The sequence below is a fragment of the Rhinoderma darwinii genome, chromosome 2 (assembly GCF_050947455.1).
Source record: "Rhinoderma darwinii isolate aRhiDar2 chromosome 2, aRhiDar2.hap1, whole genome shotgun sequence".
Lineage (NCBI taxonomy): Eukaryota > Metazoa > Chordata > Amphibia > Anura > Rhinodermatidae > Rhinoderma > Rhinoderma darwinii.
In genome coordinates, this window is record NC_134688.1 from 449,924,944 (window position 1) to 449,939,141 (window position 14,198).

The window sequence follows — 14,198 nt, forward strand, 5'->3', positions numbered from 1 at the left end:
CAAATTTTCAATGGGTCATGCCAGCCTCCTGCTGGGAATAAATATTTGGTAGTGGTCAAATTGTTAAATGTATGACTAGGCTGAGGCTTTGGAAAATGTTTATTTTCTGCAGAATTTTGCAAAAACAAAAAAAATCTACTTTTGTTAAAGAAAGATGCTCCCTAGAATTTTGAAATTAGTTCAAAATAAATAATCACCTTAATCTTTGCTCAAGCTTGCGTCAGACCATCCATTATTATAGGAGCCATGATGGATATGGTGAATCCATTGCATAACAAAAATCAACAGATCCTGATGGATTTATTGACTTATGGCTCTGCATCGCAACAGACTGGCCTTCTAAAAGCAATGGAAATCTGATGGAACAGACCTTAAGGCCAGTACAAACCGTGCCTTGGCGCTGTACAGAGGTACTGTTATGGAATTGCAATTTGAGCGATTCCCCAAAGACTGCTGGAGAGTGCCAGGAGAGAGCGTGCACATAAAACCGCAACCTCAAATCCATCACAACTCTGGAGGACAGTGTCTAAGGCGACCCTAAGGTGTTCGCCAGAGCCGATCGCAAGGAGGGATGAACTTTGCTGCTTAGGACCCAGGTTGTCTTAGCAGAGTTCAGCGTTGGATAGGAGGTGCAATGCTGTCTATCCTGAGCAGGAACCCAGACAGCCAGGGAATAAACAAAGTCCAAATCAGAAGGCAAGCGGATATCAGGAATAGCAAGGGTCAAAACCGTCCGGGAGCAGATAATCCAAAATCAGCAAACAAGGGGTTAAGAGGGACAAGCTGAGGTCAGTTTCCAAAAGGTCCAGAAGTCAGGAGTGCAGGAAATGTAGGAAGCTTGATCAGACAGCAGAAGACAGGAAAATTCACAAGCACTGACAGGTGGAGGAGGCTGGGTATAAATACTAATTCTACACCTGAAGGCAGAAATACAGACAAAAGAGATAGGTTCAAGGTAAAACAGACACGCCCTGAAGCCTTAACCATAGTCATGGTAACCTTAAGGGAACAGGCATTTTCCTGACAGGTACAAAGAGTACCTGCTGCTCCATAATACAATATTATTATTTATTTTATAGCACCATTAATTCCAGGACTGTACAAAGGAAATAAAGATATGTTTAAATATATAACATGAGATAATAAAAACAAAAAGTACAACAAACTGGAGTTTGCTGAGTGATAGACTGGTACAAAAGGCGTAAAGACCCTGTCCACGAGGGCTTACAATCTACTAAAGAAGGGGGAAGGAGACAGTAGGCTAGGGTAGAAGCTGCTCCTCCGGTAGAGTAGTGGTAGCAGGGTTATTGCAGGGTGTAAGCTTTTCTGAAGAGATCGGTTTTCTGGTTGCAATGATTGAAGAGAGTCTGATGTGTTGGGGCAGCGACTTTCAGAGTGCACAGGAGAAATCTTGAAGGCAAACACAGAAGTGGACACAAAAGAAAGGAGATTCATAGTTTTTTTTTTAATACCTTTTCTTGCTTTTGGATCCACTTCTGGTTTTGGTAAAAAAAAAAAAAAGAACTGATCTAAAAACTGACAGAAAAACTGCATCAAAACTGTGTGATCCGAGCCTAAATGATAAAGTGGTGACATTATAAAATATATTGGTATTATAGGTGTGGCTGAGAGCTAATATTTATATGTAATATTTAACTTTTATCATCTTAGTGTAACATTCAGTCATATAATAGCTTGTTTGAGCTTAAAAAAAAGGATATTTTTTCCTCAGAAACAGTGACACTTTTTCACACAGGCTGTGTCTGGTATTGCAGCTCAGCTTTATTCATTTGAATGGAGAAAAGCAGCAATTCCAGAAACAGCCAGAGAGTGGCTGTGTTTTTTTCCTGATCTTATACAAATTAAAGGGAAGCTCAAGCTTTCAAGTATTTTAGAGATTCTATGTGAGAACTAATGTACTGATGGCTACAACAACCTCTGCCAGTAACCCATTGAAGTAATACATCCTGCCATAAAGAGCATCAGAATATTGCTTCGATCCGTCCCCTACGTCTAACTTACACTCCGTAGGTTACCAAGAAGTAGGGGACAGATGGATGAGGGTCAAGATCAGATTATATAGTAATCATGAAGTCACATAGGTTTGCCTAGGAACTGTATTTTTCATCAATACTATTTACAAACTTTCCTCATTATACATGGAGCAATAATTTTTTTGGGGGAAAAGTGAACATATCCTTTAAATTACGTGTTTTTTAAAGATAATGGGATCATTAAAGGGATTGTCCGCAGCGTACACGTTTCTTCATTGCCTTCCAAAGCTTTTTAGTTGTGTTCGTTTACACGTTGCGGACAATTCAGCTGTGTAGCATAGGCTGCGGCATGAAATTTGGTGTCAGCAGCATACAATGGTTGTTGCGGACGTGTAGCGGACTTGTTGCGGACTCATTGCGGAATTTCTCCATTGACTTCAATGGAGAGTCAAAATTCCGCAATGAAGTCCGCAGATGTTATGTAGATGTTATGTGTGCTGCGGCGCGTATTGGTTTTACTAACATGACATTTCTTCATTCTGGCTGGACCTATGTATTTCTAGGTCTACAGCCAGACTGAGGAAGTCAATGGGGCTCCCGTAATTACGGGTGACTACGTGTGTGTGCACCCATAATTACGGGTGACTACGTGTGTGCACCCGTAATTACGGGAGCGTTGCTAGGCGACGTCAGTAAATAGTCACTGTCCAGGGTGCTGAAAGAGTTAAACGATCGGCAGTAACTGTTTCAGCACCCTGGACAGTGACTACCGATCACAATATACATCAACCTGTAAAAAAAATAGAAGTTCCTACTTACCGAGAACTCCCTGCTTCTTCCTCCAGTCCGGCCACCCAGGATGACGTTTCAGTCCAAGTGACGGCTGCAGCCAATCACAGGCCAATCACAGACTGCAGCGGTCACATGGACTGCCGCGTCATCCAGGGAGGTCGGGCTGGATGGCGAAAGAGGGACGCGTCACCAAGACAACGGCCGGTAAGTATGAATTTCTGTTTTACTTTTACTAGGGAAAGGGCTGTCCCTTCTCTCTATCCTGCACTGATAGAGAGAAGGGAATCCCTCTTCCCCTCAATACGCAACGGCTAGTCCGCATCAATTTAATGCCCATTTCAGGCAAAGCCGCAACAGAATCTGCAACGCATATTCTGTGCGCCATTAATGCGGACAGGGGCGGAAGAAATCCGCCACGTCTGGGCATGCCCTTAATGCAGCTTTTGTGGCAGTTCTTGGTTCAGTTTTATGAGCGAAACACAGGAGTGGGCACAAAGGAAGGGAGATGCATTAGTCTTTTCTTTATACATTTTCTTCCTTTTGGATCCACTTCTGGTTTGGGCTAAAAAAAAAGTACCACAAAAACTGCATCAAACTGTGTGTGTGATCCATGCCTAAGAAAAAGAGACAGCCGCATCCTAGTTTCTGCTTTTTCCTAGACATTGATCACATGCAGTTTTTGGTGCAGTTTATACATTTTATGAGCCAAATACATTAGAGGAAACCTATCAGGCTTTGGTTAAAAAAAAAAAAAATGCATCAAAAACTGCATATGTGAATTGGATTATAGGTTGCATGAATGGATTGCTAACAGATTTATTTGTATATACTGTAAACATATGAATAAGCTTATTTAATGTTACAGATGATTATTGTAGACTACTGTATACTGTGGACTATCAATTTGCCAATACCTTGTGTTTCCAGATAGTTTTATGATTTCTCACGGTCTTATTAAAAACTTATCTGGAGTCTATTTTGTCGTAAAAATCGCAATGCCACTGAAATCTATGGCCAGGGCCATTTTATAGTCAATATGTATCTCTGCTTTCATATCCATTGTCATTGTTGTCCTATATTACTGTCAACTATATTACTTCAGTAAGATATCTTGTAATACCTGTAAATGGTTCTTGTCATAATAAAAAAAACATGTGGGTGATTGGATTTAGATTAAACAATCCAAAATAAGATTATGTTAAAAGGTATTAAACAAGCCTCAGATGTTTACATACAGGGACGTAGCTATAGGGGATGTAGAGGTAAGAGTCACACCCTGGTCCTTGTACCTAACTGCCATTCTGCCATATAAGATGCCAGTTTTATAAATGGAACATGGTAGGTGTAGGACCCTTATACATTTTAGCTGAGAAAAATTAAGAAAATCTATTATGTTATATATGTGTGTTAAAAATAAATTAACTTAAAAGGAGCAGAAAGTAGAGATCACATTTAAAATGTATACAATATATGAATAAACAGAATTGCAGTGTTACATAGTTAGTACGGTTGAAAAAAAGACACATGTCCATCAAGTTCAACCAAAGGATGGGAAAAAGGGAAGGATGAAACAAAAATCTACACATTGACATAGGAGCTGTATCTCTTAATGTCTTCAACTGATTCTTTCTGTATTCAGTAGTACTAGTTATTATGTAGGTGTGCAATGCCAATGGCAAGAAGTATCTCTTGTGTTCTCTGGTTCTTAAAATTTCTTACAGAAAAAACATCAGACATGTCAGATGTTTGTATTGTTGGGGGTCTTAGAGCTGAGACCCTTAACGTGCCTGAAAGAAGGTGTCATGGTTCTTGGTGAATGACCATGGCCCTTTAGTCTCCGGTTGTTGTTTTTTTTAGCTCCAACGTCTCCAAAGCTCTGAGTTTGCTGCAATGAAATCAATGGATTTACTGAAATTTACAAAAGAATTCCGTCTATTTACTGGGTTCCAGGACTCCTTCATACAGAGTCTGCTGTGGTCCTAGCTTTCTGTAACCTTCAGTGTGTTCTTCTGGAATGCATTGGAAAACTATTGGTAAATTTATTATTACTGTCTTAGACAGCTTAAAACGAGACCAGGCAGGCAGCAGAAGCGCCAAATTTATCACAGTGGTGCATGGTGTATGATAAATTTGGCACATTTTGCTCTATACTTTTCTCTTCCTTATACCACCTCTTTGTTGGCTTATTTAAGACCAAAATTCTGTAGCAGGCTACTGTATAGTGAGGCTCAAAAAGGGTCTAAAACACATAATAAATCTGGCTCAAGACACGTAGACCAGTTTTCTAGCACAAATTAAGCCTAAATTCTGACGCGTTTAGCTTAATAAATCCCTACCTTTATATCTATTATCTATTATTGTTATTGTATCAATAAATTTCACAATACTGAATACTCATATCAATCATGGAAGTAAAGCAAAGTACATGGAGAAGGCTCAGGGAGAACATAGTAAATCTATGCAGTTATTGTCCTTTTTAGAATAAAACCATCTAAACTATTCAACGATGATTGTGTCAACAAAGATAATCGGTTCTAACCAGTAGAATCCTGCTCTGCTGGTCGGGACATTTATCATTGGATCCTCAAAATATTTCTTGGTCTCCAGTGGTAAATGCTACAATGATAGCATTTAATTTACTATAGAAAAAAAGCATGTGGGCCAATAAAAGTGCATAATACTTTCCAAGATATTAATGATTTTCCATGGTAAAGTCATCTGTATCGTAGTAAATAAAAAAAATTTGTGAGTGTATTTCCCTTTCGATTAAAAGCAAAAATGTAAATGCTCATTATATTTTGGCCAAACATTTGTATATGGCTAGTCTTCACTGCACTCCTATTCCCTAAGATTAACAGTCCCTAGTGACTAAAAAGTACCAAAAATGGCAGCCAGTGGAGTTGCCACTTTCCTTTTCTCATATAGGTATGCATGGGTAATGGAGCTCTCCCGGTCAGACTGATTTTGTCCACGTTAAGAGGTTTCGATTTTCGAGAAATAAGGATTGGTTACCACCACTGTTGGGGATTACATTTGGCAAATCGTTTGTCGAATGTATTCCCTAGACATGTACAACACTATGCTGATACAGTCTACCAAAAAAACAAAAAAAACATACTGCATACCTCACGGTTGTATTGAATTGTAAAGTGTAGTCGAATATACTTTCTAATACAGTTGAGACTGCGGTATATCCCAACTCATACCGGCCAAACTTATGCCAAAGAGACACTGTTTTGCATACGCCTGTCTAGTTAAAGTCTACGGGATATATAAATTGGGAGATTCTCCTGGTGTACACCCCAGATATGGTGTGAACCAAGCCTGACATCATGGATAGAATATAGTCCAACATGTATTATATATTGTTATATAATATATTATTGGTATATTATGCTTCATGTATTCAATTACTGATTTTTATGCATCTTTTCTTTTAGGAAATTACTACTAAAGGAGGAAAATGGCAAAGAAGCTCTGAGCGCAGAAACGATTGAAATCAAAATATCGAATGACATCATCCAAACAAAAGAATCTGACAGTAAAGCATAGCATGACAAAGCTCATTATTACTCAGAGGGAGATTGGTGATGCACACCCAATGTCAGCACTCTGCTGCAGACAATTATTGGCTAATATTAGCTTTCGATTGTCAGTACGTGTCCATACCTGAACAACTCACATCTACTGTACTTCAAGGTTTTGTTGATTAATTTAGTATGTTTGTCTGACTGATAACAGTATAAATGTATAAAGTTGAAAATGACTGCAAAAATTCCTTTAATTTATTATAAAATAAAGTGTACTATTTATAAAATATTTCCATTTTCCTTGTTAAAAAGGCGTCCTGTGGTTGGCAAATCCGCTATGCTAATATATAATGCATACTTTTTTCTTCTGTATGGCCAGTACAGACTGTTTATTAGGTAGAAAGACTAGGAAAATATATATGATATGTTATGGAACGTCTTATCTGTAGGGATTGGTGATCGTGACCAAAGTAAAGAATTACGCAGATCCTGGATATTTCCATTTGGGTTTCATGTAAGATAAGTAATGTATAGGTGAATTATAGCTGTTTTTATTTTTATAACATTTCCTTTTATTTCTGATCTGAGTTTTTATTTTTTTATATGAACTGTTGACATGTTGCGGTCAAATGTAATGTTGACCATATGTTGATGTTAATGGACTCTATCAAACTTTTAATCATGGGTTGCTGTCAGAAGAAATAAATATCCGACAGGTGGGATTTTCTTCTATGATCCTTTGTTACCCGCATGGAGATAATCATCACATGAATTTGGCAGCCTCTTATTAATCCCTTTTAAATTGAAATAACATGCGTGTCCAGCCAAGCCAAATTGACACGTCAAAGGGATTGTCCATAAGTTGAAAAAAGGTCTGGTTTTTTTTTCACCCCAGACACAGCACCGCTTGCAATTCACTTGAATGGGGATGAGCTGCAATACCAGGCACAACCCCTAGACAAGAGTGGTGCTGTTTCTGGAAAAAATAGCAAGCCCTTTTAATCTCATCCTGGATAACTCTTTATTGAGCAAATCAGACTGATAATTGTTGTATGTTTGCAACTATTGGTAAAGATAGTCTGTGCATAACTGGGATTAATAGTCATGAGTTCACTCACTTGATGTGGAATAAATAAATGACCAAGGTGTGGAGAATTGGATGCCATATGTGGCCGATATAAAGAGTCATCATTGAATAAAGAATTAGATTTTTCATGCATATTGAAATAGATAAACTAACTTTAGACTTAGGAATATTTTTTTTTGGCCTTAAAGTGAAATTCTACTTTTTACATCAATTTTTCTACACGGCTGCTTTTAAAAATTCTACTGGCTGACTTTGGAAGAAAACATTATTTCAGATCCACTTCATTGTTAAATGAAGGGTCCTGACACCAGAGATGGCGCATAGACCCCTCTGCCACATAAGAAGAGACCAATATTATAAATGGCACATGGTTGGTGGGGGGTCCTGTTACAAATCTTGCATTAGTTCCAAGTTACACCCCTGGTCAGACTTTTGACCTTACAGCTAAGCTATAACGATTTAACTGTTTTTGGAGCTCTTGGTAATGGAATAGTGAATTTAGCATTGGATGGGATTAGAGAAGAAATTATTACGTAACAAAAAAGAACAGTAAAAGACAAGTAAAGCAAAGTATTTAAAAAAAGTTACTTGACAATTCAGTAGATTTTAACTGCATCGTTGCTAAATCTTCAAAAACTGTTTTCTATTACTTTGCAAAAAAATACAAAAACTGATTTTATTTATATATATATATATATATATATATATATATATATATATATATATATATATATATATATATATATATATATATATATATATATAATAGAACTTCTAATGCTACATGTATATGTGTTTGGGGAATTCACTCCTTGTATGTTTTGCTGCAAGCCCTTATGCTCCAGCTCCGACCTTGACTGTTTCACTCATATCCAAAATCCAAACACAATTTCTGTTACAGTAGCTGAGTCACGTATATATGCATATTTATGAAATGTAGATACGATATTGCATAATGCATTCAGATTTCATTAGTACAAAAATGTGAGCATGCAAGCAAAAATGACTACAAAATTAAATCTCCAAGTTAATTCTTGCAAAATTAATGTAATTATGACACGCCGTAGATACACTGATCTTTTTATATTGATTTGTATTATGTAGAGAGAATGCAATCAGCTTTACCTCATCATCTTTGACCTTGGGAAACATCATATACTGTAGTTATCATAAAACTCTTTATACCTATGGTCAAATTTAAAAAGCAACTATTAACACATGTGATGACGATCCTGTTGATATATGCATCACATTTTATAAGTGAGTAACTCTACATCATCCCTTTATTATCATTTGTGTGGTATTGAGTACGACTAGTTAGTGTTACAAGAAGTGGGAGCTCAGAGGTCACATCTGAAAAAAGCCAAAAGACTTGAATTGCATTATCTGTATTCACTGTAATAACTAAATCTAACCATACATGTAAAGATTTTCTTTGCAATCAGAACTCTCGACAGGAAACAGACACACAATTATAGATATTTCATAAAATATGAACAGCCTTTCCCATAGAAAATAATATGATAAAAATAATAAAATAATTTCAGAAAAATAGACATTTTTATAATTTTTATAATTTTATCATTTCTAATACCTTGTGCTTCATGGTACAACATTTGGATTAGAGGCAGTTAAGAGAGTTCTTATGCCATCAATGGCCTCTTGTCTTCATGCAGCTATGTGGAGGTAATAAGACAGAAAAGTACCGCCATTGTGTGCTGGTAACATGTGGATTTGATATGCCATCTAGTTCAACTACTGTGACTTTTACAATCAGTAAAATAACAGGGCAAGAGTAGAAAGAAAACAATTATGCCACTTCATCGCATCAACTGGGTCTTCCACACAAGAAATTTTATGATAAAAAAGAAATATTGGGTTCAGTTGGACTCCCCCAATAAGACATTGAAATGCCATAGATCTATAGATCTTCATTATGGTAAAACCTCTTTGGAGTTTTGGAAGTTGGATATTCACATTCACCTCTGCTACATTATTTAAGGGCATTCAACTGTAACAGTTGATGTTTTTGTCTCATTGTCTGAATGGTCAGCTAAGATGTAGTTATCGAAAGGCCAATGGTGACTGAAACGTCAACTGTGTGTGATAATGCTATGGTTTCACCTGGCATATATGAGAAGGTATAAAATATGCAGAATGGGCTTAAAGGGAATCTGTCATGTTGAAAACGCAGTCCAATCCGCAGGCTGCATGTTATAGAGCAGGAGGAGCTGAGCAGGTTGATATATAGTTTTGTAGCAAAAGTCCAGGTCCTAATCATTGATTGACAGCTTTCTCTGTATTAATATTCATACAGGGAAGGCTGTCAATCATTGAGTAGGACCGCCCACTGGACTCTTTAACTCAGAATGAGCAGAGGTTTAGATTAATAAATTAAAAGTTATACTGAATCTTTTACTATAAAAAAATAACAAAACAAAAAAAATTATATATATATATATATATATATATATACATACATACATATATATATATATACAAATAGAAAAGCAGCAGCGCTCAAAATGCAATTCCAAGATGGTCTCAGGTGCAAGCAGGTAATCCCGATCCAGGGGATATAGATCAATATTGAAGAAAAACAAGAAAATCACAAGAAAAACAATGGTGTGCTTGGTTTTAACGTTACTTTATTCTTTCATGAGTTATTTACAAGTTTCTGACCACTTATAAAATGTGTTCAAAGTGCTGCCCATTGTGTTGGATTGTCAATGCAACCCTATTCTCCCACTCTTCACACACTGATAGCAACACTGCAGAAGAAATGCCTCCCGATCTGACCCCCTTAGACTTTTATCTTTGGGGTCATCTGAAGGCAATTGTCTATGCTGTGAAGATACGAGTTGTGCAGCAACTGAAACTACGGATACTGGAAGCCTGTGCTAGCATTTCTTCTGCGGTGTTGCTATCAGTGTGTGAAGAGTGGGAGAAGAGGGTTGCATTGACAATCCAACACAATGGGCAGCACTTTGAACACATTTTATAAGTGGTCAGAAACTTGTAAATAACTCATGAAAGAATAAAGTAACGTTAAAACCAAGCACACCATTGTTTTTCTTGTGAAATTCTCGATAAGGTTGATGTGTCACATGACCCTCTTCCCATTGAAAAAACTAAAGTTGGATACAAAATGGCCGACTTCAAAATGGCCACCATGGTCAACACCCAGCTTGGAAAGTTTCCCCCCTCCGATATACTAATGTGCCACAAACAGGAAGTTAATATCACCAACCATTCACATTTTATTTAGGTGTATCCATATAAATGGCCCACCCTGTATATATATATATATATATATATATATATATATATATCAACGTGCTCCCCTCCTCCTGCTCTATAACACACTGCAGGCAGATTGGAATATATTTTAAATGGGACAGGTTTACTTAAACTTGTATGAAGAAAAAGGTCACTTGTTCCTTTTTTATGCATTAGGTGAGATGACATTGAATCATGGGGTTTAATTATGGGAAATTATGATTCAGTAACTAACTCTACATATTTAAGGCTCTGTGCACATCTTATGTCAAGAGGATCTTCTGACGTATACCTACGATTGTAGACTGCGACGTGTTCCACTGTATAGGCATACAGTGATATACTGTACGTGTCCCATAGGCTGCCATTGTAAAAAAAAAAAACATGCACCACATGGTATACGTTTTTTTATTGTGCTTTTCAGCATAGGAAAGCGTAGTAAACTATGCTTTCCTATGCATAAAAAAAAAAGATTTGCTGGCGCAAACCGGCCCAGCGTATGCCAAAAGGACACACTTTTGGCATATGACGGGTGCATGCGGCCAATCGACATGTTGGAGGTATAAATCGGCGACTATCACGGCTATGGGGTATGTGGACCCACTAGGCCGCTCCACCACAGTGAAGTAGCAGCTGGCCAAAAATAGTCAATGATAGTCTATAGGACAAGAGTATCTGGATAGGAGATTTGGCACTTGGCGTGTCAGACACGTGTCACAGATAGTGAACTCTACTCCGACACTAGACTTCGCATGGGAACAAACACAATTACTGGATACAGGATACAGGAACACAGGATACAACTAAGGGACCATTTGCTAAACGAACATGGGCAGACACAACAACGCTCAGGCAAGGAGGAAGAGGGCAGAGTCCTTTTTAAAATCTAGGGTTTGTAGGGATTGGTTAGGGAAAATTACACTGGTACATGCGCTGGCCCTTTAAGGCCAGGAGCGAGCGCGCGCATGCGCACCCTACAGGAATCAGTGGGCAGCTGCAGCCACATGTGCTGGCGTCTTCGGGAGGGAGACGCCGGCAAGATGAGAGTGTCCTGCGTTCGTGACTGCTGGTGAGTAGGACGTGCCGGCTGTCAGCGACCACGGTCACAACAGGGACTACCCCTGATGTTTACCTTCGTCACGTAAAAAAACAAGACCTAATTAGCGGCTAACCCGTTTGCTTTGTATAGGTAATTGCACTTTAAATTGTTCATGATTGCTACATTTGAAGATCTTTGGGTGGAATAAGGAAATATAAGTTTAAGGTGGTGTTTGTTATAAGTATGCATTATATATTAAAATAGCTTTTATAGATTTAAAATATATATTAGAAGATACAACGTAAACAAGATTATAGTGCTTTTACTGCTATTGAATGTTAACATTTGTGGAATGGAATTATAAACTAGATACAGTAACCAGCATATGTAAAACTTCTGACCTGGAAAGCTATGTTTCTGTATGCAGTAGGGGCATGCTAAAAAAACGATGGAAGCATTTTATGGAAAGAGAAACAAATGTTACACTCCTTTCATGTATATTTTTAATGTCTTCAGGAGGGAGACAGTTTATAGTAACTTGTAAGATATGTCAAAACTGAAAAAAAAAATATTCTTACATTTTTATATGATATTTACAGAGATCTGTATAACTATCGCTTATGTTGTCAAAATGTGATTCCAAATTGTATTATATGTTGAACTGGTTTATTTTATTTGACACATCGCGACTATTAGAATTCTGATTATTATCGCAAATTCTGTTAAAAGGGTTTTCTACATTCACATGATTTAAAGTTTTGTTTTTTTGTTTTTTCAATTAACAAAATGTATTCATTTATGTCATTAAATACCCAGTTCTGAGACATTCTGCATATTTATATCATCAGGTAGATTTGTTCATCGCCTATAATGTAATGCATCAGGGATTGGAATTGCACCGAGTAAACAACATCCCAAACTTCTGATTCAAAGTGATGACCATGCATCTTTAATACTGAACGAACATGTAGGGCCTCTCGGCCAATCGGGCCAAAAAAGACCTGACTGGGGTATTGCCACCTTAGACATTTATAGTAAATTCACAGAAAATGCCATGAATGTCTGATAAATGGGGTTCACTCCTCTGGGACCCCTACCTATCAGGAGAATGAGGGTGCTTTGAACCCCTTTCCCCAGGCAGCTCCATCGAGCTGCAGCCTGAATTGATAGGTGTCCACTCACCTCCATTCATCTAAAGAAGTTACGGAAAGATGGATTTGGCCACAGCTGGTCACTCCCATTCTCTTGCTAGGTCAGGGTAGAAAGATGGGCCATAAATGTCTCAAATATAAATACCACTTTCGTTTGCAGATGCTTTGAATCATTGCCCCCCAAAAAAGGGGGCAAGAGCACTTGCTGATGTAATTTAGAAAGATTGTCTCATAAATGATATTTTTTTCAAGGGGTCTGTCTGATGACAGAATAGCTTTAAAGAGATTATTTTAGCAGGGCATGCTTCCTTTACTTTAGCCATATGTATAAGACCCAAAACTAAACTAGTAGATGTAATCAAAACATATTGTTCTAAAGTATCACTCCTTTACTCCTTAAGAATAGGACTTTTTCTGTCCCTAAGAAGGACAGTGAGTAATTTGAGTAAATGGGCTCACAGAGGGGCTGGGCATATGTGCCAAGCTTTATTCCATTTTCATGATCAGCAGGGGTGGACCCCTAATAGTAAGGAAATATCTTTGATCCTTAATGTGACTTAACTCTTCACAGTGACAGATTTATTTTCAAAAACTTTGGGGCACGTTTATTATCAGGTTACAAATTTAGGCACACGCTTGTTTTTTCACTGTTATGTAGCGTCCGGCATTTTTTTTTAAAAAGTGGGTATGGCTTTGAAATTGACCAAACAAATTTACATCAGAAACTGGGGTAAGTCATGGTGCAAATCTATGCCAGCACATAGCTAGAGTAGATCTCACTTCCTGCCATGCACAGATAGAGATGTGCCGAACTTATTAGGAGGTGTGCGTCTTTTAGTAGATTAGGTTCTTTTTACTCCTACTTTCTTTATATTAAAGGGGTTGTCCGAGCACAGACAACTGATGACTTATCCACAGGATAGGTCATCAGTATATGATCGGTGGGGGTCCGACACCCGGTCCCCGCACCAAACTGGGCACCGGATGTCCATGCTGGAAGCAGATGGCTCCGGTCATAGAATAGCGGCCGAGGCGCAGTACTGGAGTTGCATTTCTGCAACACGGCCAATATGCAGTGTACTGAGCCATCTTCTTTCGGCTCCAAACACTGCATACCCTGCATAACATCCGGTGCTTGGAGGTAGTCGGAGCAGCTGATCGGTGTGAGGTCCGAGTGTTAGGCCCCCACCGATCATATTCTGATGATCTATCCGGTGGATCAGTTGTTTGTGCCCGGACAACCCGTTTAAGACTGGTGTATGAAAAGCCAGTCTTAATAAATTTCTCTCCATCTGTCAAAAAAAGAGACAAAAAGACATCTTGGAA

General features: G+C 38.1%; 1 protein-coding gene across 3 annotated transcripts in view; it reads left to right on the plus strand.

Annotated features, from left to right (window-relative positions):
• NCAM2 (neural cell adhesion molecule 2) overlaps positions 1 to 7,476 on the plus strand; it is a 276,456-nt gene extending 268,980 nt beyond the window's left edge. For 2 of the 3 annotated variants that reach the window (XM_075854510.1, XM_075854511.1), the window contains one exon: positions 6,227 to 7,476. In XM_075854510.1, the coding sequence (XP_075710625.1) occupies positions 6,227 to 6,338 (112 nt within the window). In that variant the 3' untranslated portion in view covers positions 6,339 to 7,476. The remainder of the gene's footprint in view (positions 1 to 6,226) is intronic. The other variant, XM_075854512.1, reaches the window with a different exon arrangement.
• The last annotated feature ends 6,722 nt before the right edge of the window (positions 7,477 to 14,198 follow it).